Source organism: Schistocerca gregaria, chromosome 7 (assembly GCF_023897955.1).
Source record: "Schistocerca gregaria isolate iqSchGreg1 chromosome 7, iqSchGreg1.2, whole genome shotgun sequence".
In the NCBI taxonomy this organism is placed as follows: Eukaryota; Metazoa; Arthropoda; class Insecta; order Orthoptera; family Acrididae; genus Schistocerca; species Schistocerca gregaria.
The window spans coordinates 392007057-392031730 of record NC_064926.1 but is presented as its reverse complement, the minus strand read 5'-3'; the positions used below and the strand labels follow the sequence as shown (position 1 = coordinate 392031730).

At 37.7% G+C, this 24674-nt stretch overlaps 1 protein-coding gene across 1 annotated transcript in view; it reads right to left on the bottom strand.

The window, feature by feature from the left end:
- Positions 1 to 1971: 1971 nt before the first annotated feature.
- LOC126281572 (uncharacterized) overlaps positions 1972 to 24674 on the bottom strand; it is a 146213-nt gene continuing 123510 nt past the window's right edge. Inside the window, exons 6-7 of the mRNA XM_049980645.1 lie at positions 19341 to 19659; positions 1972 to 3856 (exon numbers count right to left, since the gene is read on the bottom strand). Of these exons, the coding sequence (XP_049836602.1) occupies positions 2154 to 3856; positions 19341 to 19659 (2022 nt within the window). The 3' untranslated portion in view covers positions 1972 to 2153. The remainder of the gene's footprint in view (positions 3857 to 19340; positions 19660 to 24674) is intronic.

Below are 24674 nucleotides of genomic sequence, written 5' to 3'. Positions count from 1 at the left end.
TTCATCGATCTTATTACGCAGGGATTGCACATTATGGTGATAAATTTTTAGTTCGGGCGTATTCACGATTTGGTAATTGGGAATCATATTTACAGCATCACATACCTCTAGTTTAAATTAGGAACATCAGCAGTGTTGTATTTTCGTTCTTCTTTCTTGTTTATTTTGTTTTCCTCGCTTTTGGAAGGATGTTCAGGAAGCAGATAAATTGTTCTACCTCTTACAAGTCTTTCTTTAATTATTTCACTAACACGATCACAAACAAATCTTTTCCCTTCATAGTTCAAATGCATTCCATGCTTCGTGTGCAGATTTCGATGCAGCTTGCTTATATATGCAGTACATCGCACTTAGTATGTTGAGAACACAGTTTCCTTATTTTAATGTTTGTTTTCCGAATTTCTTTGTTTACACACGAACTAGTTAAGTTTGCTTGATCAGAATTCCCATAACATCTGCAATTATATCACTTTGAGTTGTCTTTGATTGAAACTCGATGTGCTATATAAGATGCATTTTCATACTGTCATAAACTTTTCACACAGGTAGTTACAGAAGCATAAAAAAAGAGTAATCTATACTCGACCAAAGGGTTTATTTGAACATTGAGTGTTTCACTAGCCATGATCCTTAAGGAAGTGGCATGCACGTCTTCCTCTGATCTCTGAACTGACTTACCCAGCCAGTTATGGGACGATAAAATGGGCTATAAACCATGGTGCAACTTGGGATTTTACACATTTGCAAATAATTGCCAGAGATGAAAGAAACGATAAGTGACAGAAAAAATTGCAGGGTGGACAGTTATTGAACCATAAAACACTTGTATTTGTTGTAGCCAACCACTTACCCTTGCTCCATCAAGAACAGTAGCCAGGGGAAAAAAAAAAAAAAAAAAAAAAAAAAAAAAAAAAAAAAAAAAAAAAAAAAAAAAAAAACAGTTTTCCATGCTAGAACTGAAATAGTGTATGTAATTATTGCAGATGATGTGTAAAACATGTCAAACCAGCCAACATAATAAGGGGAAGACCTTATGCAATGTAATTAATTTAAGGAGTGCAGGTAACAACTCAATAAATAGTACAGGTACTTAGTCACTGCAGGCACATAAACAAGATAGAGAACATAGCTAGCTTTTGGATAAATCCATTTTTAGAGGTACAGATTACACATACATGCATGCACACCCATTCACTCATAACCCCCCCCCCCCCCCCTACACACACACACACACACACACACACACAAACATACACGCTTGCACAGCTAAATTCTTCCAGACGACTACACTGTGCTGGCACGTCAACTCCTACAGCTGTGAACCTCGACTTGGGTGAGAGGTTGTGGTGGATGGCATGAGTGAGGGGCGAAAGGAAGTGAGTCTTGTTGGGGAAGGCTGGTTGACAGCTGAAAGAGAGAGGCCACTGGCACATGAGACAGGAATGGAGCACAGACACTAGTGAGCTCATTCTGGCTGCAAGTAGAGGGAACTGTATGCAGTGTATGACGACATAGAGTAGTGAATTAGGAGGTGAAGTTAGAACAGAGGAAAGGGAGATTTCAAGGAAGAGGGCATAGTGCAGGATGAGTGCAGATAGGATGTTGGGGCAGCGGTGTAGAGGGATGTGGGGAGGAGCTAGCGGATTTTGCATAGTAGTAGGGTAAATAACAAGACTATTATCTTACAATACTGATTTTAGTAATACACTTTTAATGGGTTCTTAGGCATAAATATGATTGACTGTGCACACACCTGAACTTGAAAATCAAGGTTTTATCATGTTCATACCAAAAATCAGTTGCGAAATGGAATTCCATTAAGCAATTGGCTATATTGTATAAGTCTCTTTGTATGAGATATATAATCTGGTGGCAACATTTAATGAACAAGGTGATTTGCAGTGTACAAATTAACCACCAGTAACAGTCATCACTTAATTATGTGACCCCCAAAATGGAACGTACTTGAAATATATATCATGTCAATTTATTCACCAAAAGAATCATACAGAGTACAAGGACATAATTAAAGTTACATAACTGTTAATAGACCAATATATAATTAATAAAATATCATTTGCTTCACAATAAGGCAATAAATTTGCTGGGGCACAGGTACCACAGTATAGGTTCAATATTTTTATTTACTGTCTTCACCAGAAATCATTGCCATTTGAACTGACAGATTTCCCAGCTGAAATTGGTTGCTCACTTGAGACAGATGCATTAGAGATAGCCTGCTGTTCAGTTTCATAGTTTAGGTGATTCTGATTATCATTAACAGGAAGCACATCACTTTTGGATGTTCCAGTTTCAGGTTCAGTTTCGGTATCAGTGTCACAACTGGGTACAAACAACTGATCACCACTGGAAGCAGGAATAAATTCTGCATCACCTAAACTTAACCTCTCACTAGCAATATCAGTCAGTTTATGTAAGATGAAATCTTTTTTAGAGTCTTCTTCCTGATGACTGGCAGCTTTCTCATCTTGCAGTTCTTCTGAACTTTCTTCTTGTAATAGAAGATCAGAAAAGCGGGGATTAGATAAAGCCAGTGGTTTTGAAGAAAATTCTGGAGGTGCCTGAAGTTCCATCAGTTGTGCACCACCATTTTCAGTTGTTGTTTGGTACAGAATCTTTGTATTTTCTTCTGAGTTTGTCTCAGTGGCCTGAGCAGAATGAGGATTCTCATCCAAATCAGACAGGACTAATGTTTTTAGTGGTTTTTGCTCGTATAGTTTTGCAACATTATTTTCATCAGCCAAGCCAATTCTTTGTCCTTCAGTCTCTTTTCCTATTTTCTTTGAATCTTTTAATATTTTGAGAGTACTGTCTAATGGAGTCACCAAATCATGATTTTCTGATTCTTTGGTATTTGAATGCACTTCTTCAATTGTTGCTTTAGCTAGATGGCCACTTAGTGCAGTTATATTTTGCACTTTTTTCATTACTGAAGGGTCTGAGCCATCAACAGCCTCAGTAACAAGAGCATGGTATCTTTGAAAGCACACATTATTTTTTTCTTGTACAATCATATCTTCATTGGTTGAATATATTTTTGCTGAATTCAGTGACTTATTCTTATGTGTATTATGTCCACAACTACCGTTGAAACTCTCCATAGTAACTGAATTATTAAATTTATCAGCATTTGCAGAACTACTTCCTATCGCACTACTTAACAATGGAGTCTTATAGAAATGTGTTGTGTGAATCTCTCTCTGAGCCTGCATTTTAGCTGTCTGGTAGGAATCAATATGTGCTGCAGCAATGGCATTTAAAGACCTCTGATCACGACTTGAAAGTGAATGCTGTGAAATTATTTCTGATGATGGAATATTGTAGATTATGTCAGATAAACAAATGTTGGAGTTTTGTGTTACTGTTGGCCTCGTGGTGTGGTGTGTATTTTGTGTTTCTAATGTGATATGGGAACCTTCTGCCTCAGTCGTTCCTGCTGCTGTAACCAGACTTTCTGAAGAGAAGTTTCCAACTCTCGGAGGAAAAGGTGTCAGTAATTTTAACCCAGACGGATTACCTGTAGCATCACTTTTATTGGGACTATTGTTATGTGGACATTCAACTCTGACAGGATGTTGTAGTAATCCTGCAAGCATGTCAGACACTGGTGTTGCCCTTTGCTGTCGAAGACAGAATTCACGGTAACTGCGGTCCACTGCTTCACTTTCTTCCTCCAATTGTCGAAGACGGCGGCGAGCATCTCGCAGCATCTCTTCTGTCGGGCTCGTGTCTTCCGAAGAAAGAAGTACGCGGCGAGGAGCAGAAAAACGTCGAAACCTCCTAGTACGACTACGCCCGCTGACTGGAGTTTGTGTTGAAGCAGGTGCCACACATGCTACAAGAAAACAATACTGTCAACAGGTGAACATAGTAAAACTTTCTTTGAGTGTATTGTTTGTTTAAGAATATTAATTAATTACAAATAAAAAATGTGACATATTAGTGGGTCAGATGAGTAGAGGAATTTGATTAATATCCACAAATCTTCAGTTTATATAAAAACTCAGTCCTTGATAAAAATATGCAGTTCACTTTGTGCGAGAATTTTAATATTAACTTTGTGACTGGCTACAAAGGGAAAAATAATGATACTGGATTGACTTGGTTACAACAGTGTGAGACAGAGAGTGAATTTTCCATACAGAACACAAGAACCAGTCACACAGTTATAGATAACACATTTATCAACTGTTCTTTAATTGTGGGGCACATAGTGGGAAAAATTAATAATGGGTTGTAGATAACAACATATAAATGGTAACAATGCAAGGAGTTTAGGCAGAAGTATATCCAAAGATACTAACAAACAGTTTGGAGATATGATACATTTTCAATATAAATATTTATGGGCAATGTCAAAGTCACACATGGTAAGAAGTCCACAATTTGAGACTTGATATACTAAATACAGCACAGTTCCATTAACCTCAACAATTACCTTGCATTATCATTTCTCATTAAAATACAGAATTATTCATAAGTACTTCTGTGGTTTCAGGAGACGAATACCCAAAAACAGCAAGGCGTATAAAAAAATGAAATATATCAACGGATAGAGCATCTTTCCAAGTTTTGATTCATAACATGCTCCATGGCATAGTTGAAACGGGGGCAGATGTGTCATAACATGTAGATAAATCATCCACTCCATACTGCTGCACTGAATTACTGTAGTTCACGTCAGCAGATAAACAATCCAATGCACAAATTTCCAAAGTGATCTGCTGTTGCACCTTCCCATGCAGTTCATTTCAGTGACCCCAGTGTACTGCACACACATACTGACATTTACCGCATTGAAATTAAGCTTAGTGAAAAGTTCAGACAGGCAGGTACTACAGATGTGAAAATATCACAAGATTCTCATAACAGTACAGTGAAAAATAATGTCAGTATGTCACAAGATTCACATAAAAGCACAGTAAAAAATAATGTTAATATATTGCATCAGAACATCAGGGGATTAAAAAACAAAGTAGATGAGCTTCTTGTTTGTATAGAAGATATAGAAACTGAGGCTGGAATAGATGTACTATGCCTGTCTGAACATCATATAGTCACAGGTATGGAAATGGTAAAAGTAGGTGAATATAAGCTTTGCACATGTAAGTAGAGACACTATGGAGAGAGGAGGAGTTACCATATATGTTAAAATCAGCCGTAGTTTGAAAAATTTGCAAACTAAAAAATTTTGCCTACAGCAACACGTAGAAGCATGTGCATGTGAGCTTAAACTAAATAAAGGCACTTTTATAATTTTAGCCATGTATAGGCCCTCATTAGGAAATTTCCAATTATTTTTGAAAAACTTGGATTCCACGTTGTGCTATCTGTCAGATTAAGCAAAGCAAATTATTGTTTGTGGGGATTTAAACGTAGATTTTCTGAGAGTCAGATAGAATGCTTGACCTTGAAGTATTACTTGGTTCTTTCAATTTGACATCTGTTACTGATTTTCCTACTCGGGTGGTACACCTACTCGGGTGGTACAGGAAAGCAGCACACTGATATATAACGTTTTCATAGACCAAGATAAATTTAATCAAATAAAAACTTTTCCTGTTAAGAATGGTTTGTCTGATCATGATGCACAGCTAGTTACAGTATTTAATGCAAAACAGTCCTCCAAAATAGTGCGTTCCATTAATGATTTAACATTTCAAACTTTTAAGGAAAACTTTGCAACAGTTAGAATGGGATGAGGTGTACAGGAATATGATGCTAATTTAAAATTTAACCTATTTCATGATACCTTTGTGAGTATATTTGAAAACAGTTTCCCTAAGAAAACAGTGAAATATAATTGTAAGAATCCATGTAAAAAGCGATGACTCACTAAAGGGATAAAAATATCTTCTAAATGGAAAAGGGAAATGTATCTTATAGCTAGGAGGAGTAATGATCCCGAAACAATGAAACATTGTAAAAACTACTGCACTGTATTAAGAAAAGTTATTAAAAAGTCAAGAAGTATGTGACTTATGTCTGAGAGTAGCACATCTGATAATAAAATTAAAACAATTTGGAATATTGTGAAAAGGGAAACAGGGCAACTGAGAGCACAGGAAGACTGCATTTCTATAAAACACAATGAAAAGTTTGCTAACAAGAAGTCAGAAGCAGAGAACATTTTTCATAATTATTTTTTAAGTGTTGTAGAGAAAATAGGTTCCAGCTATTCATTAGAAAATGCAAGGCAGTATATGGAAGAAGAGCAGTACCTACGCAATTTGATAAAATTGAAATTCAACCCACCTCTCCTACTGAAATTAAGAAAATAATAAATTCACTCAAAAGTAAAAGCTCACATGGAATTGATGGCATTTCCAACTGAGTACTAAAAGCTTGTTCCCAACAAGTAAATAGGATCTTAGCCACATATGTAGTAGCTCACTGAAACAGGAAATTTTTCGAGATAGACTGAAATATGCTATTGTTAAACCATTGCATAAAAAAGGGGATGGATCTGATGCTAACAACTACCTCCCAATCTCACTTCCGACAGCTTTATCCAAAATTCTTGAAAAAGTAATGTATTCTAGAGTAGCATCACATATTTGTAAAAATGAAGTACTAACAAAATGTCAATTTGACTTTCAGAAAGGCTTTTCAACAGAAAATGCTTTATATACTTTCACTGATCAAATATTAAATGCAATGAATAACCGAACATCACCCATTGGGATATTTTGCGACCTCTCAAAGGCTTTTGATTGTGTGAACCATGAAATTCTTCTAGATAAACTTAAGTATTGTGGTATGAGTGGGACAGTGCACAAATGGTTTAATTCATACTTAACTGGAAGAATGCAGAAGATTGAAATTAACAGTACAGGTAGTCTACAAAAACCAGCAGTCTTGGGTCCCTTATTGTTCTTAATCTATATTAACGACTTTCCACTCTATATTCATGAAGATGCAAAGTTAGTTCTTTTCGCTGATGATACAAGTATAGGAATCACACCCAAGAAACAAGAATCGGCCGAGGAAATTGCAAATATTGTCTTTCAGAAAATTATTATGTGGTTCTCTACAAATGGACTCTCACTAAATTTTGAGAAAACACAGTTTATAAAATTCTGAACATTAAATGGCATAACACCATTACTAAATATAGACTATGGATGGAGGTCTATTGATAAGGCAGAATACTCAACATTTCTGGGTGTGGCATTGATGAGAAATTGAACTGGAAGAAACATATCAATGATCTTCTGAAACAGTTAGGTTCAGTTACATATGCTATTAGGGTTATTGAAAATTTTGTTGATAAACATATCAGTAAATTAGCCTACTATGCATATTTTCATTCACTGCTTTCATATGGCATCATATTTTGGGGCAATTATCAGTAAGTGAGAAAGTATTCATTGCACAAAAGTGTCTAATCAAAATAATAGCTGAAGCCTATCCAAGATCACCTTGCAGACATTTATTTAAGGAACTCGGAATATTCACAGTACCTTCGCAATACATAAATTCACTTATGAAATTTGTCATTAATAATCCATCCCAATTAAAAAATAACATCAAAGTGCATAGCTAAAACACTAGAAGAAAGGATGATATTCACTATTCTGGATTAAATCCCACTTTGGCACAGAAAGCGGTGAATTATGCTGCCACAAAAATCTTTTGTCATTTGCCAAATCATATTAAAAGTCTGACAGATAGCCAACCAACATTTAAAAACAAATTAAAAGAATTTCTGAATGACAACTTCTACTCAATAGATGAATTCTTAGATTTGAAGTAGTGAAAAAAAATATCTATTATTTTGTGTAAAGAAAACTTATGTTAAAGTGACATGTTCCACGTCATAACGAAATGTCTTATTCATGATCTATGGAACAAGGATTAATGTATGTATGTATTGCAAAAAGTGTTCATATTCATCATCAGTGTTCTGCCCATAGGCAGGTTTTCACATGGTTAATCCCCAATGCTCTGCTGTCTTGTGTCCTCTTCTTCAGGTCTGCAATATTTTGACTTCCCTTGATGTTGTCTATCATCTTGTATCTCCTTCTTTCTCTCAAGCTTCTTCCTTTGTCTTACAACTTGCAGCAGTCTTTTCCTCTCACGAACCCTTTCCCACATTCTTTCGTTAATCACTGTTTTCCTCAAGCTTATCCTCTTAATTATCATCCACAAGCACATTTCAAATGCTTCTAGCTTTTTTTCATCCTCTCATCTCAGTGCTCATGTTTCTGCCCCACAGACTGTCACATGCCAGAAAAAACACTTGCCAAGCCTTTTCCTCAGACCTTTATCTAGTTTTCCACGTAATAATCTCCTCTGTCTATTGAATGCCTTCTTTGCTACAGCAATGTGAGTTTTCACCTCCTGATGGCAAGTAAAGTCCTCAGTGATTGTTCTTCCAAGATATTTAAATGCTCTTACTTGGTTAATAATAACTTGTTCCTTTTTAATATTTGCCAGTCTGCTTCCTTTGCCAATCACCATACTCTTTCTTTTTGCTGTATTGTTTTTTGTCCTATATTCCACACAAACTTCTGTTACTCAGCATTTTATTTACGGTTCATTTACTTTCTGCCACTAAACCATGCCATCAACAAATCAAATTTACTCAGCATTTTATTTATTTATTTATGCATTTATTTTACCTGGAAAGATTAGGGCCTTCAGGCTCTCTCTTACACCTAACCAGGCATACTCAGATTGAACATGTTTCAGTTTCTACAGAACATTAAGGACATATAACATGTTATACAGTATTAATGTTAAAAAAAAATAGAGATTATAAAAGTAGTACAATGATAATTATAACAATCAAAAAATAATTATAACAATCAATAATAATAATAATAATAATAATAATAATAGTAAAGACTACGTATATGAAAGTAAACATTTTTTCTTTTATGAGCCTTGGGAAACTCCAGAGCGCACGTTTTTCCATGATGACTTTTCCGACCCACAAATGACTTGTTGACTTCTGTTTTTGAGGTAGCTGTCGAACCAGTGTATTGCGCTGTTTGAGAAATTCAGCTGCTTCATTTTAATTAATAATATATCAAAGTCAACTGCATCAAAAGCCTTGCTAAAATCAAGCAGTTTTAGGATGGTAGCTTCTTGTCCATAGCATGTTTAATGTCATCAGTTACTTTGATTAATGCAGTTGCTGTACTATGGTGCTTTCGAAAGCCTGACTGATATTTGTTGTGGATGTTATGAGTTTTGAGGTCATCTGTCAGCTGTTCATGGACGATGTATTCTAGTGCTTTAGATATTGCAGGTAGTATGCTGATCGGCCTGTAGTCACCTGGCGACTTAGGGTTGTTAGTCTTGGGTATAGGTTGAATTAAAGTTTGTTCCACTCAGTAGGATATGTACTACTGACAAGAGACAGGTTGAAGATGTCTGTGAAAACTGGAGTAATAGTGTCTACGACGTTCTTAATTATGCCAATGCTCACTCCATCATTTCCTACTACCTCGGAAGAGATTCTCATAATTGCCTTGTGTACTGTGCCGGTAGTGACATGTTTTAGGAAATACTTGTCTCTCGAGAGATTGATATCTTGGGGCTGGTAATTTGTCACTGCATGGCAGTTTACAGCTGTTGAGAAGAAATCGTTTAATTCTTCTGCAGACGCTTGATAAACAGCATAAGATCTTCGCTTCCCTATACCAAAACTACGCAGCTTTTTCCACAGTGCAGCAGGTTTTGATATGCCGCATACAACAGAGCAGGCATGTCTGATTTTGGCATTCCTCATGCTTTGCTTGGTTCTGTTTCGGAGTTTCCTATAAGCTTTGTATGCCTCAGGAGTTGGGTTACGCTTGAAGGCCCTATGTGCAGCATCACGGTTATTCATTAACTGGCATAATGCAGTGGTGAGCCACGGAGCGGGAGCTCTCTTTACCTTGACAGTGTGTTGAGGAGCACATTTATCATACAGTGCAATAATTTTGTGACATAATTCCCGCATTTTTCCGTCTATCGTCGGTTCATTGCTTATATCATGCCAAGGGATGTCTGAGCAATCCTTTTGAAGAGCGTCATGGTTAACATTTTTTAGGTTTCTGTAGGTTACCAGATGAGATTTTTCTTTGGTAGTATGCACTGAGTAATTTAAGAATATCACGTCATGAGCAGAGAGTCCCGGAGCGGATGTCTGATTGGTGCGAATTATTTTATCTGGTCGCTTTGTTGCTATTATATCTATGAGTGTATGGCTGCGTGGCATGTGATGAGTTGGGTCCAGCGGTGTTAAACTCAAATGTTTGGAGTGGAACAGTCTCCTTAGTTTTTCTGCAGAGGGAGATTTTAACTGTAAGTCGATGTTTGTGTCGCCCATAATGATTGTGTGTTCATACAGTGTCACGAGCGAGGACAGGGCAGACTGAAAGGAGGACATAGCACCGACGTTTGGAGGTTTATAGATTACTCCAATTAGTAGTTTCTGATTTGATGTATTTATTTTTAAAAACATGAACTCTGCTTCTCCTTCGCCCTTTGCATCCAATGTGCATAGTATAGTAGGTCTCAGGTCAGAGCGAACATAGGCACTCACACCACCCCCGCGTCGTGTTTCACGATCTGCCCTTAGGAGAGAGTAACCAGTGATTCGGATAGTGTCGGTAGAAATATTTGGTTTTATTTACAGTTCCTTTACTTTCTGCCACTAATATCATGCCATCAACAAATAATATTCATTCTATTTTCTTTCCATCAATACACATTCATCTTTTTCCATCTAAGCCTTTCGCAATAATCTCTTCCAGGCATTAGTTGAACAACAAAGGGAAGAGGCAACAGCCTTGTCTGACACACCTTCCAATGCTGCTTCCTTTGATATTTCATTTCCAAACCTTATTCTTACTTTTTGTTGTAAATATAGAATTTGTACCAGGCGTTTCTCATTCCAATCTACTACTTTCCTCTTCAAAATATCCACTGGCTTTTTCTTTCAACCCCGTTAAAAGCTTTTTCCAAATCAATAAAAACAATATAAATTTCTCCATGTTTCTCAGTATATTTCCCCCTGTGATTTTTAACAGGTCAGTAGCATCTGTTGCACCTTTTCTTTTTCTAAATCTGAACTGTTCCTATGCAATCCACCTATTCAACTTGCCAGGTAGTCTTCTGTTCAGCACTCTCAGCAATACTTTAGCTGCATGAGAAATTAAGAGCTCTGATAGTTGTATGGTCCTCACATTTTTTGGTATTTCTCTTTTTCTCAACTGGTATCATCTCTGCTGCAAGAAAGTCATCAGGCCACTCCCCTTTGTCGCACACTCCTTCGCCTATTTCCCAAACTCTACAACACTTCTGCCAGCAAGTTATCGATTCCATGTGCCTTCCAACTCTTCATCTCCTTCAGTACCTTTCCTACTTCTGCTTCCAGACGCTGTACTCCTTTCCATCTTACAGCACACATTCCTTCTCTTCAACCTAGATTTCACTTGGTATATGCTCCATCATATATTGACATTCTACATAATCTTGCCATCTGCTCAAACTCTCCTTTGGTTTTTCAGTTAATGTCCTATCCACTCTTTCTATTCCCATTAGTCTTCCTTCTTTTACTTTAAAAAACTATCTCCCTAACATATCTGTACATCATTTCATACTTTCCTCTCTCTCCATTTTCTCTGTTATCTCACATTTCTCCTTCATTCATCTTTCTCTTACATCTTCAGTTTCACATCTTAATTCATTATTCAATTTCCTGTGCCTCTTTTTGCCTTTTTCATTTTCCACATTTTCCCAGTTTCTCCATGCTCTATCATTTTCAGCTTTTTTTCTATTATCCGTTCTTTCTTTATATTTTTGGACACCCTAATTTGTAATACTTCTTTGGGCAGAGTCCATGAGTTCTTCCTTCATTTTTATCCACTGGTCATTTACTCTTTCTTCAACTCTACCTCTTTCCCATTTTCCATGAACCTGCTTTCAATTCTGAGGCCTTACTTACCTCCTTGAGTATCTCTAGTTTAATCTTACTTTTGCTTCATTCATCACCTGTAATGTGAGTTAAAAACTTGGAGACATGCTCTGTCTACTGATATGTGCCTCTTTTCTGTATGTCTTGTAGTTTCCACACACCTACCTTCTGAACCCCCAGAGATACTTATCAATAACCCTATATAGCAAGCAAAAATACAGAACTAACAAGTAACTAATAGCATTAGACTGTACTATAGAAGGAGGCGGGAGATCCATAACAATGCAAAGGAAGTGACAACTTAGTCGCAGAACTGCATTTGCAGACAATACTGAAAAACGCATAAGGACAACATAAGGCAATTAAAATCAGGACCTGCAGTAAGAAATAGAGATCTCTCTGATAAAAATTACACCTTTATGGTGTGTTGAAATCCATCAGTGCTGTATAAAATATTTATTGTTTCCTGCCTGTGGTTGGTAAGTAAGGAATTAAACTAAACTCTGCCCAAAAAGGCCATAAATGCCCAATGGTACCGACCAGCCACCATGTCATCCTCAACCCACAGGTATCACTGGATGCAGATGTGGAGGGGCTTGTAGTCAGCACACCACTCTCCTGGCCATATGTCAGTTTATGGCACTGGGTAAGTAAGGAAGATAAACAAAATTTTAATAAGTTAGAGTACAAAGAAACTGGTAAAGGAAACAGACAAGAAAGAGATCGAATTAAATATTAAAACATTTAAGAGCAAGGATATGTGGCTGTAATCAAAATTAAGAACAGTGCATATCAATGTACACATTATAATTCTGCACAAAGTCACAAATTCAGTTTCTTCTTTCAGGTCAACGAGATTTTACACAGATGGACGTAATCATCAGTTAGGCCACATTATAAAATACGAAAACATGTTGTTGTTGTCTCCCCAACCTGAAGACTGGTTCCATGCAGTTATATACACTAATCTATACTCTGCAAGTCTCTTCATCATTGCATAACTATTGCAACCAACATTCCACTTGAACCAGCTTACTGTAATCAAGCCATGGCCTCTGTCTACAGTTTCTCTCTCCACACTGCCTCTGTTACTAAACTGACTGTCCCTGTGTGCCATAGGATGGGTCTTACCAACCAACACTTTTTTTTTTTTTAAATCAAGTTGTGTCATAAATTTATTTTCTCCCTAAAGCAATTCAATACCTCTGCACTGGTTATTCAATCTAAACATCTAATGTTCAAAATTCTTCAGTAGCACCAAATTACAAAAGTTTCTGCTCTCTGTTTGTCGGTACCACTTACTGGTAATGTTTCACTTTCCTACATGGCTACACTTCAGATGAATACTTTCAGAAAAGACTTCCCAGTACTTCAATTTAAATTTAAATTTGATGTTAAAATATCCTCTTTACTACTGTTTTTGTCAGTTATTTTGCTCCCAAAATAGCAAATCTTTTCTGCTACTTTCAATAATTCATCTCACTTCCTAATCTAATTCCCTTGGCATGACCAGATTCAATCTGACCACAATCCATTATCCTTGTTTTACTTCCATTGATATTAAGCTTATAATGTATTTTCAAGACATTAGCCATTCCTTTCAAGTGATCTTTGAGTCCTTTGCTATCTCTGACAGAATTCAATGTCATCGGCTAACCTTAAAGTTTTCATTACTTCTTTGTGAAGTTTAATTCCCTCCGGATTTGTCTTGCTTTCCTTTACTCCTTGCTCAATGTACAGACCAAATAAGATGAGGGGTTAGACTATAATTCTCTTTTACTCCCTGCCCGACTACTGCCAACCTTTCATGTGCTTCAACCCTTTTATCTGGTTTCTATATATGCCAAATAACTTTTCTGCCCCTGTATTTTATTGCTGCTAACTCCAGAATTTCAAATTGTGTTCATTTCAGCATTATCAAAATGCTGTAAAAGTATTGTTGAATTTTTTCAGTCTATTTTCTAAGATTAAGTAATGCAAAGTTCAAGTTAGGATAACAATACAGAAACCGTAGATTGCTACGCACCAAATAGAGGAGGACTGGCAGACAAGCACAATGAAAAGAATGCTACAAATTTTCATCTCGGACAATGCCCTTTATCAGAAGTAGAAAACTCGCACGCATTCATGTAAGCACAACTCACACACTCATGGCCACTGTCATCTCCAGGCACTAAAATTACACATAGTGTCAGTACTGTCTTGCATGTTTCAACATTCTTATGAACCAAAATAGATTTATCTAAAATTTGGAATCCACCAGCCTTGCAATTCTTCTGTAAATAATTTGTTTAGTACTTTGTCTAATGGCTTATTTAACTGACGGTTCAGAAATATTCTCACCTGTCAGCACCTGCCTTCTTTGGAATTGGCATTGTTATATTCTTCTGAAGCATGCAGGTACTTCACCTGTCTCATATATCTTGCATACTAGGTGTAATAGTTTCATCATAGCTGGTTCTGCCAAGGATTTTAATAATTCTGAGTGGATGTTGTCTGCTCCTTGTACTTTGTTTCATCTTGTGTTTTTCAGTGCCCTGTCAAATTGTCCTTGTACTATCAAATCTCCATTATCATCATCCACTTTCCCTTAGCCTACCATTATTTTGCAGCATCTGCCTCTCTCATAGTCATGAACTTGAAAGGCCACCACCAAACAGGCACATCACTAGCCAGGCACCTTCTGAATTCTGAGCAACAGCCTCCAGAAGACATTCACTACTCAGGACTCTCTACTGCTTCTGTCCCACGTCTACTGGTGCGTCACATCCTTCTGCAAATAGTGTTACCAGCCACCAGAGAGATTTCTATCAACTGCGGACTACCTTGCTTCCACCAAATATAGGTGTGGATGGAGATCCTTCTGCCAACAGGCACAAAAGACAATGCACTATCTGCACTCACTCAGTTACTGCCATTCCTGCAATTTTACAGTTCCCACAGTTGCACAGTTCCAGCAGTTGCACAGTTCCAATACCTACACATCTCCAGCAGTTCCATTCAGAAGACTACAGTTCCAGCATAGCAGTCACTATTTATAGAGCAATAGGAACAATTAACTATGAGTGTCTGCATTATACTTTCAGTCATAGTGACTATGTCATAGACTGACAGAGACAGCAAAATATTTAGATTTAACTTTATTAAGTAAAGGACATCAAGTGTCACATGTCAAACTATTACCAAAGTTATATTAAAAACAAAGATTCCAAGACTTACTAAGCGGGAAAGTGCCGGTAGATAGGCACAATGAATAAAACACACAAACACACACACAGAATTTCGAGCTTTCGCAACCGGCGGCTGCTTCGTCAGGAAAGAGGGAAGGAAAAGGAAAGATGAAAGGATGTGGGTTTTAAGGGAGAGGGTAAGGAGTCATTCCAATCCCGGGAGCGGAAAGACTTACCTTAGGGCGAAAAAAGGATAGGTATATACTCGCGCACGCACACACACACACACATATCCATCCATACATACACAGACACAAGCAGACATATTTAAAGGCACACACACACACACACATATCCATCCATACATACACAGACATAAGCAGACATATTTAAAGGCATATTGCCTTTAAATATGTCTGCTTGTGTCTGTGTATGTATGGATGGATATGTGTGTGTGCGCGCGAGTATATACCTATCCTTTTTTCCCCCTAAGGTAAGTCTTTCCGCTCCCGGGATTGGAATGACTCCTTACCCTCTCCCTTGAAAACCACATCCTTTCATCTTTCCTTCTCCTTCCCTCTTTCCTGACGAAGCAGCCGCCGGTTGCGAAAGCTCGAAATTCTGTGTGTGTGTTTTATTCATTGTGCCTATCTACCTGTGCTTTCCCGCTTGGTAAGTCTTGGAATCTTTGTTTTTAATATATTTTTACCATGTGGAAGTTTCTTTCTATTTTATTTATATTACCAAAGTTAGACATAGTTATGTAACATCACTGTGAATAAATGTTATTGCTTATTTCTTATTGTGTTACCACTTTCTGTTCTAGTGCCAACTTGTCAAGCAAGTGTATAATTAGATATTACCAGCATGCACTGTGCCATCTTATACAAAACCACTGTGGGAATACATTTCTGCTACTGTGGATGTTTGGGCTTAATTGATATTAACACTCAGTTACACCAACCAACTGCTCTGCACCTTTACATTTTTCCTCTAGCCATTCCCGCTTTCCCATTTTGCACTTTCTGTCACTCTCATGTTTTAGATGTTGTTCATGGTTTAGATGTTGTATTCCCTTTTGTCTGCTTCATGTACAGCATTTTCAAATTTTCTTCTTTTACCAATTAAAGTTAACACCCATTGGTTGTCCAAACTTTCTACTGATCACGGTCCGTTTTCCTATTTCATCCCTTCACTATTTCATCTCTCAGAGCTAGCCATTCAACTTATATTGCATTCCTTTGCCCTGTTTCAGGCAATAGTTGTCTAATGCTCCCCACTCTCAAAAATCCTGATTTTATCAAATTATCCACATCACATCATCTTAATTGTTTCCTACTTGTAATCTTCAATTTTAATCAGCAGTTCATAGTCAATTAACTATGGTCAGTGTCCACATCTGCTGTTGGAAATATTTTGCAGTTTAGAATCTGGTTTCAAAATTGTTGTCTTACCATTATATAATCTATTTGAAACCTTCCAGTATTACCGGGTCTCTTCCATGTGTACAGTCTCCTTTATGATACTTAAATCATGTGTCTGTAGTGATTCAGTTGTGCTACATGGTGACTTTTCCTTTCATATCTTTCCTCAATTTCTTGTTCTTCTACTATTTTTCATTTTCATTAGCTTTTTTTCCTATCTATTATATTCCAGTCTCCTATCACAATTAAATTTTTATCTCCCTTTAATGTACTGAATAATTTCTTATATCTCATAACACATTTTTCAAATTTTTCTTCAATTAGGGAGCTAGTAGGCATATACAATTATACTATTGTGTGAGATCTTGGCTTTGCTTTGTGGCTATCTTGGCTATGATAACACATTTGCCATGGAGTTCACAGTAGTACACCTGTGTTTCTATTTCCTTGTTCACTACTAGCCCTGTTCTCACGTGATACCTGTGGGGACCACAGCTCACATGTTGCTCCACACTACCCAATGGAAATGCAGCAAACAACCAACACCAGAATCATAGTGCTCTCTGTGCATGTTGGGTAGACCGCTACCTGCCATGGCACCAGCATTGTAATTTGTGCAATTGTCGGGCCCACATAATGTGAAAGTAACAGCAGGACAATAATGGTGCACATGATAGCAGCCATTTATTTTGTTGTTCTGCAGACCAGTAAATAGACTTACCTTTGAGTGAACTATACCATTTATTAACTAACTGCAGCAGCAACAATTGATACAGCAACAGCGGCTATTGTGCTAGAACAGTAATAGCTTATGGAAAAGACAGCTGCATGGCAACACTGACACCAGTAGCAGCTATGTACATGGTAGGAAGCAGAGGGTCCTGTTGTGCAACTAAGAGCTGCACATCATATCCCTTGTTGTATACAAATGATGGAACTTCACATACTCACACAGGTGATACTGTCTGTACTCCTCACCTTTGCCAGACCTGAACAGGTGTTTCTACCACTGTCATTTTAGCAATAGAGCATGTAGGTGCAGATCACTATGTTACTGGGTGAGAAACGTAAATGGCGGGTTTCCACACCTGGAGGGCAAATCCGCTACAAGCACCAGCCTGCATAACTATCATAATACTTTATGGTAACAAACAGGACCACTAAGAGGCAGTTTCAAATTGATACTGGCTTGGAAATGTGGGCAACCGTGACCATAAGCAAACTATGACTTAACTGCTGCAAATGATTCGCTCATAGCTACATTTAAGCTTGTGACTAAATATTTACATTAATTTATGAAGGTTTTTCGAGTGGCGATTCACTGTCACAGACATGAGTTGCATTATCACCAGGCTAGATTTCCTGTTCTCCTATGGTCTCATTCTGGATGTGATGAGTTGTTTTGTTCTGGATCGGGTCATGTCATTGGAGGTTGAATGCCAGGCCACACAGTGAAGAAATCAATCAGTTCAGTTCCTCACCATGCCAGCACCACTGACACGCATGCTAAATCAGTTTCCAATGGTCAGCCATCTGCAATCATCACCCCACCACTCAACAACGCAGCACATCAGGACTGAGGCACTTGACAAGTTCCGCATCGCAAAAACAAAATTCGACACAATGATGCAAGCAGGCACGACACTTTCAGAAACCAACTAGGCTTCTCCCCTGCATCTGGTATCACACTTTGGGATAAATTTGAGCATTCAAAAAGGACATCTTTATCCTGGAAGAAGGTGATGGGAGATTCATGTTGCCATTTCATGAATGTCTTGAAAGCTACTGTTCAAATGCATTGGAATTCTAATTCTGGTGACCCTGTATATATACTCTTGTCATGTACATTGTGGTTAATAACTTATACTGTCAACTATGCAACCAAAATTAAATGCAAAACACTCAGAAAGTGGGTAGAACACTGCACTTGTACACCAAGTCCTCAAACACCACTGTGCAAGTTCTGTTTTCAATATACTTCCAGCAGCAATAAAAAAGTATAGGTGATTAACTTTTGATTTTCAACACTACATTGAGATACTTAATTTTACCATCCACTCTTAGAGCTTTAGTTTAAGAATTTGCTGCACTGTACTACTAATGTACATCATACTTGTGTACAATTGTAAATATCTTTTTTGTGTGTTTTGCTAATTAATTAGCATTCTATGGTCTACTTAGGGACTCAATCAACAACCAAATAGCTTTGCTTTAGACAGATCCATGAAATTGGCAGGTGGCAGGGGATGTAAAATATGATCATGATTACAACAAAAGGATATTACTTTCCAGATAATGCTTTTCCACTTATTTCCCCTCCCTCTCCCACAGGCTGCATTTTTCATGCTCTGGTTGAAAAAGTGTATAAAAGATTATGGGGGGAAAAGTGCATAAAAGATTACGGGAAGAGCACAGAAAAATTTTACAACTGCATAATTCTCATCCAGTTACATCATATGTAGGCATCATTGTTTTCACCAAACTCACTGATAAAGAATGAAATTTCATACAATAAAAGTAATAACAGCTTACAGTACATGAAATGAGTCAGCTTACTCTCCCAAAGCATTGAAAAGAAAACTGTAACTTATGTTTACAGAAAATTATCAGTAATTTACTATGGTGTGCTGAAGTCTTGACACTGTCCAGTACTGTCATAGTACTGCCTAGTCTTCTAAACACCCACTAATCACCCAGACCAGGATTACCTTTCTATATTTTCAATAACTGATACTCAAAACTTCTATATTTTCCCTCGGCATCTTGATTATGTGTTATAATAATAGACTAATGAGAAAAGAAAATTGTACTCACTTGCACCTGTAGCACGGAAATGAAGTTCTTCATCCTCTGGGCGGTAAAACGCCCTTTGCTGTGGACTACGAGGTGGTAACAGAGGAGGAGGAGGAGGAGGAGGAGGAGGAGGTGGAGGTGGAGGAGGAACAGATGGATTTGAATCTGCAGGAGCCACTAGATATGTCTGAGCAGGACTATGAGAAACTGATGGCGCCAAATGGAGTTGGCCCCATGTTCGTAGTTCTGATACTTGTACTTGCTGTTGTCGCATCAAGTTCCGAAGTTCCTCATTTTCCTGCTGAAGCCGTTGCACTGTCGCACGGATTTCTTCAAAATCCTACAGTAAAAGCAAAGTGAATAGATTTCGAAAATATATACATTACAGAATGAATGTTAGGCATTTCTTCATTAAGACAAGATAAACTTTGTAAATAACCTATGCAAAATAACTGGAAAATTCATTAATTTATTTCACCAAAATGCATAAAAAATGAACATCTTAATTTAATTTTTTGTGAAATTATAATTCTTATTTGAAACACAATGAAAACTCTCTGTCAAGACACTGAAATGTCTCATAACCAATATGCACCTCACCTTCCACATAGTAATGTAATGCCTAATGCCTGTGAGATATGAAACATGTAAAGCACTAGGGATACTGTAGTGCATGTGGATTTCATACATTTTGTAGCCAATGTCCTATGGACATGTTACTGGCTATGCATCTCAGTGTATGTAATGTGCAGGTAAAATAAGTCACCAATGAAGACTCGTTTTCTACCAGAGTGATCAACAGAGACAAAGCAGTGGATCCAAGGGTTCTGACTGTAGGAGTCTACAAGTATTCCATCAGGGATCTTTCACTGGAGATACTTGCACAAATGTTTTCCATTCACAATGTTACTGTGAAGTGAGAACTGTCAGAACAATAATAAACCCAGTTAGAGTTTGACATCAGGAATAGAGCATCAATGCTCAGTTGTCTGCAAAAATGGATAAAAGGTTAAATGAATTTAACAGGCTTTTCGAGCACCCACTCTGCTACATGATAATGAATAAGAGAAAGAAAAGCAAAGGCTGTGGCTTCGCTGCCATTGGTGGGATCTATTTCTGCCAAGATCAGCAGGATTCTCAACAAGCTTAACATTAAGTGTATGCTCTGTCCACCTATGAAAATACGAGGACTATCATGAAATAAGGGATATGAGAGATATCATCATTGAAGCAGAAACAGACTTCAGAGGACAAAAGACTAGGGAAATGTTTTTGAAGAAGAAGTACCTCTGCAAAGGTCACCAGGCCAAGCAGAAATTTGTCAAAGATTCCCATGATAAGATCCTGATGAATGATTCCCATGATAAGATCCTGACAAATTATAACAACACAGCTGAGAGATGCAAAGAGTACTTTCAACAGCTGCTAAGTGGTGATGAACCTGAACTGTGCAGTCTGATTTCCAGTACCCAAATACAGCCAATCCAGATTATCCCCCTCCTACCCTGGATGAGATAAAATCAGAATCAGATACCTTAAGCAGAAGACTCCACGTGAAGATCGAATACAGGCTGAAATGATCCAGGCAGGAGGAGAGAAACTTGTCGAAAGAATACACCGACTGATACAGGCAATAAGGACCAAAGAAGAACTACCAGCACAGTGGAAAACAGCTCTGATTTGTCCAATACACAAGAAGCGCGACAAACTGAAATGTGACAACTATCGAAGAATCGTCCTGTTTAACGTCTGCTATAAGATCCTGTCCAATTGCATCATACACAGAACTCAGCCAGTGGTAGAATCGGTGATTGGGGAGTTCCAGGGAGGTTTCCGGCCAGGGTGATCTACAGTAGACCACATCGTCAATCTCTGGCAGCTCACTGAGAAACTGGGTGAATATGGTAAAGATTTGCATATTTTATTCGTTGACTTTAATGAGGCCTATGATTGTATACATCGCAAAAGCCTTCTCAGCTGTTTAAGGGAATTTGGCATGGCGGAGAAACTCGTCAATCTGATAAAGATCTGTCTGTGGGAAACACGCGCAAAAGTGAAGATGGGAAATCATGTAACTGAGGAATTTGAAATTGTGACAGCACTCAGGCAAGGAGATGGGTTGCCCCCTACCCCAGTCAACTTTGCCCTCAAGAAGATCGTACGCATGATCTTCCAAGAGAATGAAGGGATTGAAATCGAAGGAAAGAGACTGACATACTTGACCTATGCAGATGACATCTATTTACTCTCTAGGTCTGAAGAGGAGTTGGAGCAAATGACCAGAGCATTAAAGGAGGCTGCCAGCAAATTTGGGCTAAACATAAACGAAGCAAGACAGGGTACCTCGTTATGACGCACGGTCAAAGTCAGACTGCTGATCATCTACAATCACTGCAGGTGGGAGACCAGTCCTAAAGAGAGTGCATGAATTTAAATACCTAGGGCCACTTTTCACTGAGAACTTGTCATGTGAAGCAGAGATCAATGCCAGAATACAAGCAGGAAACCAATCTTACCATGGCCTAGCACAATTGCTTTGGTCCAGATACCTCTCCAGACATTTCAAGGTTCGACTATACAAAACCATGATCCAGCCTGTTGTTCTATATGGCTGTGAGCCATGGAGTATCCAGAAATGGGACTTACATAAGGTACTTGTTTTTGAGAGAAAAGTGCTTCGGAAGACCTTCGGTCTGGTTCTGGATGCAAACACAGGGGAATGGAGGATCAGACACAACCAAGAGCTTGAGGAACTATACCAGCAGACCAACATAGCAGGAACTGTCAAAGCCAAACAAATGCAGTGGGCCAGCCATGTGGCCCGATGGAAGATCACAGATGGCCTTGGAAGGTCCTGGATTTCACACCTACAGAGAAAAAACATCAGGGAGATCCAAGAAAAGTTGGAGGGATCCTCCATGAAGATTTAAACCAAGCATCAATAGATGTGAACAGATAGCAGCAGTGGACAGAATACAATAGAAGAGGAAAATTTTAGCAGTGTGTGGTCCACTGGGCCTGATCATGTAGAAGAAGAAGAAGAAGAAGAAGAAGAAGAATTGTGAAATGTGAAGGATGATCTTGGCTTATGAAAACCAGGAATTTATAATATACTTTGTCAATTTGGAATGCCATGCACTGCCCAAATAACTAGGAAAGTGGACATCAGGTGCAAAGAACATCAGAGGCACAACTGGCTGAGAAAAACAATTAAATCAGCTATTGCCAAGCACTGTCTGGAACTTATCATTCTATGATCTATGAGAAAACAAGGGTTCTGGCACAGACTGATGGATGCTGGAACAGCATCATAAGAGAGTAAATAGAGATAAAGTGTCAGAACATCACATTCTCCACATTGAATGCAGCATTAATATCTCATATTTTGTTATACTTGTGTTTTCATTTAATGAATAGTTCATTAGTTTGGTGGTAATTTTATTTAAATGTTGATTGCAAGTGCTATTAAAAAACTGTGCTAATTTAAAAGTGGTCAGCTGCATGTGTTGTCGGACACCACCTTTGTAAAAAATTTCAAAAGATACTTCTGACAAGCAGGCCTAAATGATTGTTTAAACTATATTTAACAACAATTCACTGTCATTTAACGTGAGTGCACTTGCGAAAGAATGCTGGCCTATTCAATTATGAACCAACTGTTACTTTTATTTATTGTAAATCGTCTGAATGTAACTGAATGTTTATAACATTTCTTTTATTTGAATATTGTTATAATATATTAATTTAGTGCAGGGAAGTGGTCAAGTGAGCCAAATCGTATCTGTAGAGCTTGAGAAGCATGTGTTCTTGATGGGCCAATGAGAGTTGGATCGTGGTGGAACACTGATGTAGTCCAGTGGAGACTGGGACTTCCGGAGTGGAACACTCATGGGAGTAATTCTGCACACTTTGTGGTGACTTGTGAAAGAAGACAGATCTATCTAGAGTAATGTGTGCGATTCAGTCATATAGATGATTGTTTCTGGGTGATGAATGGCTGTTATAATACTCTAACTTTTGAAGGGAATTTATATTTCGAGAGGTCGGAATGTGCTCCAGAGCAGGACTCTGGTTTTTGCCACTTGATTTATGGAACTGAGAATAGACTGAGTATGGATTACTATTCTTTGTATCATGTGTGTTAATTGGTGGATCATTACATGAAACTCTGAACTGTTTTGAGCTGGTGAATATTTTATGTATTGTGATTGCAAAATGGACTTAGTTTTTGCATAACTTTGGTGACTAAGTAGTCTGGAGAATTTGCTAACATTCTCATAATGCTCTCAACGTAACTTTAATGCATTTGATAAAGCTATTTTCTGCATGTATTTTAACTCAACATCGTAGGACCACTTCCTGTTTGAGATGTCCTTTCTTGGATAAAAATTATTCAACATAATTTTGTTGTCTACATCAGTTACAGACATGAAAACAGAATCCTTTTTATTAAATTATTCACTTATCTTTTATTTTATATTTCTGTGTATTTTATTAACTCACAATTCTAGCCAATGCGTAGACTGCAGAATCACAGCTACAGGGTATTATTTGCAGCGAATTAGCTGTGAGACTTGAAATCAGACATGCACAGTTTGACCCTATGACCTCATCGAGTTGTTCTTTTTCAAGTGGAACCATGCTTAGACCAAGTACCTGAAGTATGAGTAAAAACACAACTGGATTGCTCGTATGGAATTCTGTTTGGAAGAGCAACTATTCTGCAGTAACTGTTAGGTACCATTGCAGGGAACTGATAAAGAGAGTTGCATTATTGAAAAATTGTTCAAGCACAATGCTGATATCCAGCAGAACACCTGGCGTCTCAAGGTGTAAACCCAGCCATCTTTTGAACAAGAATAAGGAGTTAACCAATATGTATCAATAAACTCCAAAGAGTGCTGTATGGACCAATCAACTTTTACTGTAACTCTGACAAATTTACTGCTCTTTGACATTCAGTTTGATTTAATAAGTTTAGTTATTTGCATAGGTATGATCAATATTTGATCAACTGCTTTCAAATGAAAGTTCTTTGTTCCATTAACCAAAATTTTCATGTTTTAAAAATTGGTTCTGATCTAACATAAACATTTTCGGCTACAACATGAAACTGCTTGAAATTATACATTACTTCTCTTACCAATAATTTTAATTGCGTTTGTTCCTATCAGGTGTCATTATAAGATTTAAGTTTTTGTTTCACATTCCCTTCTAAAATATTATGCCAAATCTTGCTGACATATATTGAAAGTTAGAACCACATTGTATTTGTAGTGAGATAATAGGTCTTGTGGGGTATAACTTCCATGAAAGAACTGCTACACTTGCTTTCTGATGGTTGAAAAAATAAAA